Source organism: Temnothorax curvispinosus, unplaced genomic scaffold (assembly GCF_003070985.1).
Source record: "Temnothorax curvispinosus isolate PA1 unplaced genomic scaffold, ASM307098v1 QBEX01014566.1, whole genome shotgun sequence".
Lineage (NCBI taxonomy): Eukaryota > Metazoa > Arthropoda > Insecta > Hymenoptera > Formicidae > Temnothorax > Temnothorax curvispinosus.
The window spans coordinates 1-6,540 of NW_020224346.1; the positions used below are offsets into that span (position 1 = coordinate 1).

The 6,540-nt window shown below is 35.7% G+C and overlaps 1 protein-coding gene across 1 annotated transcript; it reads left to right on the plus strand.

Moving 5' to 3' along the window:
* Positions 1-4: 4 nt before the first annotated feature.
* On the plus strand, positions 5-5,441 carry LOC112464772 (the record flags this gene model as incomplete). The annotated part of the gene is made up of 8 exons (XM_025031956.1): positions 5-139; positions 280-694; positions 972-1,139; positions 1,248-2,704; positions 3,380-3,538; positions 3,731-3,904; positions 4,141-4,347; positions 4,555-5,441. Coding segments are annotated over 8 exons (3,090 nt in total), but the record flags the coding sequence as incomplete, so codon positions are not given.
* Positions 5,442-6,540: the final 1,099 nt, after the last annotated feature.

Sequence of the window (6,540 nt, forward strand, 5' to 3'; positions counted from 1 at the left end):
ATTAAAAGAATGGCTAGCTGCAATTCCGGGCATTGCTCAGCTAAAGCCAACGCAGTTTGTGTGCGAAAAACATTTTGAAGAACGATTTATTCTTAGGAAATGGATTAAACGGGACTTCAATGGTCGAATAATTGCTGAAGTAAGTTTATTTGTCTCATTGTCAGTCATTTACATTATTAAGCAACTCATTTGATATACTATTTTATCTCGTTCTAAAAAACACTTATAACGTTGGAATTTTTTATTACGTTATTTTAATGCATTTTGTTTGCTCGTAAGGTTTCATACAAACGCCCTCGACTTGACCTGTCAGCTGTTCCATCAATATTTGATAGTGACAACGCACCACAAGATTCATGCTCAAATCAGAGGATCGTCAATAATCACATCGTCACAGCAGATACTTCAAACAAGGAGAACAAGACCTCTGCCTTTAACTGTATCGGTGAACACATCCCACAAGATTGCTTAAGTCAGAGGATTGTCAATGATGACATTGTCACAGCAGATACTTCAAACAAGGAGAACGAGTCCTCTGCCTTTAACTGTATCGGTGAACACATCCCACAAGATTGCTTAAGTCAGAGGATTGTCAATGATGACATTGTCACAGCAGATACTTTAAACATGGACAGCGAGTCCTCTGCTTTTGACTCTATCGGTGAACACATCGAGGCGTCGTATTGTACACAAGGTACGTACACTCTATTAAACACTAACGTGTAACTATAATTTGATACAACTGTACATATATCTTAAATTTTTGCACTCAAAATATATTTAAAAAAATACTACTGTTTGAACACAACAGTGATGAAAAATAATCATAATAGAAATAAATTACTCCACATACCAATTCTTTACACATTGCTTCATTTTCAACTGCTCAAAAGATTTATATTGCACTGATCAACCAAATTGATTTGCAAGGTTTTTTCTTTTGGTAAAAATTTATTGTAATCTTGTTTCAGACATGAGAAACGACGATTCTTCAGCAATGGAGCAAATTGATGCAGACTCACTGACGCAAGCGACGAATGTTGATCCGCTTCTGGATCCCGAACTGCGGAAATTGCCGGAAAAATTAGAAGTGTCGGACCAGGAGTTTGATATTATTTCAAAAATTACTATGAGCGTTTGTAAGTAATTATTATTTACGATAATAATACAAAATAAAACTGTCAAACATTTAGCAGTGTATATTACGATGTACAATGTAAAATATCCATATATTTTTGTCAATGTAGGTAGTAGTGGAGCACAAACAAATAGTGCGATGGGTGAGAAGTCTCTCGTCACTATTCCGAAGTCGTGGAGTTTTGCTGAATTAAAGAATAATGAGGGACTGACCATTCTGTTCTCATATTCAGTTATGAAATTGGAAAACGGCATGAAAGTCCCGATAACTGAAAAGAACGTAGTAATTACCAGTGACAGAACAGTTAGTTACTATGTTTACGGGCGTGCTGTCGCTGCTGAAAAACATAAGCTTAACGGACGTTTGGATGATGTAAGATTGCTACCGAAAATTTTGGAAGCGTTTCAAAATATGAATATGTGCAATGGTCTGGGTGATGTCAATATTCACCTCCTATCGGTTCATGATGTAGTCAAAGATTATGTTGACCGATGGCGTCACAAGAATTGCACTATGATTTCAACACGAAAAAGGTGTGATTGCTGTACAAAAATGACGCATTTGGTACACAAGAAAGAAGCAAGGCTTAAAAAAAATGGAACATTCACACGCGTACATAAAGCTTTGAATCCAATTGATGAAAGGAAGCTGATTGCTCTGAGGAAAAAAAACCATCGTGAAAGAGTCGGAAAGAATAGGGCTGTGCGCCGTATCCGATTATTGAAACTATCGTTAGAAAGTAAGGCCAACGAAATTGCTTCAATTCATGCCGAAACGTTGGACCAAAAATGTTCGGCACTAGATGTTCCATCCGCACAAAAAACCGCACTTCGAGAAATAATATCTGCTGCAGGAAAAAGAGATAACAATCGGCGCTACAGTGAAGAGTGGATTATGTTATGTGCATTAATGAATATAAGATCACCGGGGTATTACGACTTTCTCCGCAAAAATAATGTTTTGCCACTCCCCTGTAAAAGAACAATTCGTAGTTACTTTTCTCTTATCGACATGAAGTGTGGTTTTGATAAAGAGTTTGCAAACCTGCTCAAAAAGCACTTTGCTACAAAATCTTCGCTGCAGCGACATGGTGTGCTTCTGTTGGACGAGATAAGTTTGCGCAAGTCTGTGGCTGTTTGTTCGAAGAACCTGACTTATATTGGTTTGACTGACCTCGGCGATGACGGGCCGCAGTCTATTAACATCGAAGACCAAGCAACACATGGTCTTGTCTTAATGTTCCAGCCACTTGCAGATACGTACACTCAACCAGTAGCAGTGTTTGCTTCAAAAAACTCAGTCAAGGGTGACGAACTCGCGAAGATAGTAATTAAAGCTATCGCGTATCTTAAAATGACTGGCGCAAAAATTCACGGCATCATTGCCGACGGTGCGGCGACGAACGCGAAAATGTGGTCCGTTTTGGGCGTATCGGGTTTAATGAACGCCACGAAGAACTGGTTCACCCATCCCGAAGATGATGAACGAAAAGTCTTCGTCTTTTCGGATACACCGCACCTCATCAAATGTATACGGAATCGGTGGTACAATAAGAAAAAGTTACGGGTAAGTTCCTCGTATTTATGATTTTATATTGTTTTAACATAATCACAAATAGCACTTACAATTAATAAAACAAGAAACAGGACAATTGAAAAAATAAACGTAAAAAAAATTAAGAATGTCATGCCAGAACATTGCATCTCGGGATATTTCCATTATTCTGACATTATCCCTCTTGTCACTTACCTCAATAACACTTGAAATAATGTAAAAGTAAAGAACCTGAGTTATTCATCTCTGGGACACTTACCTGAAAAAGAAAAGTAATATAAAGACATACGAGCGTCATCACTTATTATCCATTATCCTAATTATCGCTTTTAATTGTAATTTTATAAACTATGACATAAATAAAAAATAATTTACTTTCGCTTAAAAATTGACATGAAAAAATGCTTTAAAATTCTTATAAAAGTATGAGGGATAATTCACACCTTGACAGAAAAGCAGAAGTTAATCCAAACTCGCGCTGATAGTAAGCAGTACATTCTGCTTTTACCAGCGCGAGTTCTAATTGGCTTCTGGTTTTCTGCTTTCTGCTATTCTGCTAAGGTGTGAATTCTCCCTAACACATTATCTTTATTATTACTTACCTCACTGAAACCTGAAATGGAAAGATTGAAAAATGAGACAGATATTAAATAACGTGAAAAAATGTTTCTTCTTTGGTTTCTGTAGATAAAATCGTCTGATAACTACGTCTATTGGAGTCACTTGAAGATCTTGTTCGATCTTGATACTCAACACGCAGGAAACGCCAGGGTCTGTCCCAAATTAACACAAAGGCATGTTGTGCTAGATAATCCCTCAAAAATGCGTGTTCGCCTTGCAACCCAGGTAATTTAACGTCTTTCGAAATTAAATAAAATAAACTAGCTCGTATATTTCAAACAATACAATGTCAAGGCCAATAAACGAGCAAATAATAGATATTAAATTAAACAAAATTTTTAACTTCTTCCAATTAGTACCATTTTTTACTGTTTTGTGACTAACACTTCGACTAACGTTCTTGTTGAACCTGATTAGATTTTCAGTAATTCTGTGGCACATGGATTAGCTTTTTACGCATCACATATAAAGGATTGTCTCACAGGGTGTGAAGAAACAATTCGATTCTGCAAACGTATCAATGATATGTTCGATGCGCTGAATCGAAAAACCCCGAATCAAGGACTTACTCCAGACAGCAAGGACTTTAAGGTAACTAAGTAAATAACATTAATAAAATATGTATAATACAGCATTTTATAGCCGGTATTTATAGTCGGATCTTATATTTTATACCGTCTTAAGTACAATCTTAAGATGTCATGAACCAATCACAGAGCCGTATTAGCGTCTTAAGACATTACTTAAAACGGTCTTGAAATAAGATTCGAATATGAATACGGCTTGTGACGATTTGTCACTAATCTAAGTTTGTTCGACATTTTCAGATATTGCAAGATTCGTTGGAGTGGTTGAATGAGTGGGAGACAGCTGCCCAAAAAGGCGACATAACTCCAGATGAATATCTCACACAAGAGACTTCAAAAGGATTACGATTAACCCTACAATCATCACTGGACATGTGCCGTTATCTTATTGAAAAATATGATTTCCAGTATCTGTTAACGGGAAAGTTGAACCAGGATAACTTGGAGGTACAGACGGGGTTAATAATATTTTCCCGGCTGCATTCTGAAAATCTATAGTTTATACGTTACATATACTATAGATTTTCAGTACTGGCATATCTTCAAGTGGGAAGGCATTAATTTACTATTCTTGCCATTTACAGTTACTTTTGTAACAGAAAAATCATGCTTATGTTCAATATTAAGTATATGCATCTTTACGATTCGTTCCAGAAATTTTTCGGTATCGTTCGCCAAGCTGCAGGGTGTAATGATCACCCAAACTGCCCAACATTCTTGCAGCTCTACAAACTGTTATCGATGTACAGCATAATAAAACCTCCAAAATTTGGAAATTGTACCGTTACTGATCAATCGACACCACACATTCTCATTTCCCTGAAAGACCTGAAGGCTGCTTACGGACAGAAATCTGAAGCACAAAGCGCTAAATTTCGACGTAAAATCAGAGATAAATTAGATGAAATTATACAACATGACGATTGGGTGGCTGATGACATTTTCGAAGGCTATTCCGATCATGAAGATTATGCCCTCTCCCCGATCCTTGACTGCATTAGATATTATGTGACAGGTTTTTCGATCTAACTTTTATTTTTCTTTCAACATCTTAATTACTTAATATCTTAACGTGGGTATCTTATTTGTATTATACTGACACCATTTCTTCAATCAGCTTGACTATATGAATTCTTTTTTAATATGCATGCATTACTTTCATACATTTAGATCGTAGAATGCAAAGTTTCTATTTATTTAGTAGCACTTTGATTAATAGAATATTAGGCGCTTTCCATTTACACTCAAGTGAGTTGAGTCACTCAGTTATGTGAGTACTTTAGATTCAGAATACTCAGATAAGACGTCAGTTGTTCAGTGAGTAAAAGGAATTTACCTGCTTATTTTGGTGGCAAAGCTATCGCATAACAATACAAGTTCATAAGCTCACTTTTAATGTGAGTCTAAGGACACGGTCTCGATTGTGAATAAAAATTTAGTTGAATCTAACTTGCCATCAGCATCAAAAGGAACGTGCATTCAACTGAGTTAAGGTGACGCTCGATCAGCTCGACGCTCATTTTCAGCGAGCAAAAATCTTCGAAGCGAAGCCACGTGAGCCTAAAAATAATATTTTTTATTTATATATATATATAAATAAATTTATATATCTATATAAATAAAAAATATTATTTCTGAAGTTTTTTGCGCGCTGAAAATGAGCGTCAAGAGTCAACATGAAATGGCACCTTTATGACGTCATAAGTGAAAATTAACTGAGTTTTGGTGTAAATGGGAAGCTACTATTGTTTGCTAACACATTGTTTATAATTTTCACAGGTTATTTATGCAAGCAGGTATTAAAGGTTTACAATTCTTGCACTACTTGCGTAGAAGCTATAAGATCAGATTCTTTGCATGAATCTTCTGTGTCACAATTGGTCGACATTAAATCAAAAGGTGGACTAATACACTCAAATTTACGATTTTTTGAACTGATTTCTCACGTAGAAACATGCTTTGTGAAATATGCATCTTGCAAAGATGTTTTCAATCTTACGCTGGATGAAATGTTTTCTACGTACAAGTTTACTTTTCCTTGCATGGAGCATGCATCCGAAATTTTGTCATATTCTATATTGTATTATATTCGGTTAAGAATGAGGCAAAATGCGCACCAAGAAAACTTAAAAATGCCAAAACACAATCTCGTAAAAAAAAAAATTTCTAAATGGACCAAAACTTAAAATATACTTTACTTTTTTCAATGCAGTTCTATGTTTTTACCCTTGGTTCTTTATACACGTATAGTCGCGGTAAGGAGTAGTTGCAACACTTAAAAAAACTAAACTTATTTTTAAAAAGCTATAAATATAACTTACAACTATAACTTATTTTTCTAAACTTATTAAAAAACAAAGTGTTGCAACTACTTCGACCGCTACCCAACAGGATCTTCTATACACATACAATCACTTCTCTGTTCTATTTTCTATTATTTATTCAATGTTTCACTCAAATATTTATTTTATTTCATGTTTTTCTTCCTCAAGTGTTTGCAATATTAAAATTTAGATTAATCGTAATACGCGTGCGTCTGCCACTTCTGTAGATCGCAGCGCCGCCCTTATGGATACAAGTCGAAATAATTTATGGGTCGTCAGATGAACTCCCCCCACCACCTTCGTTTCAAGACCTGTA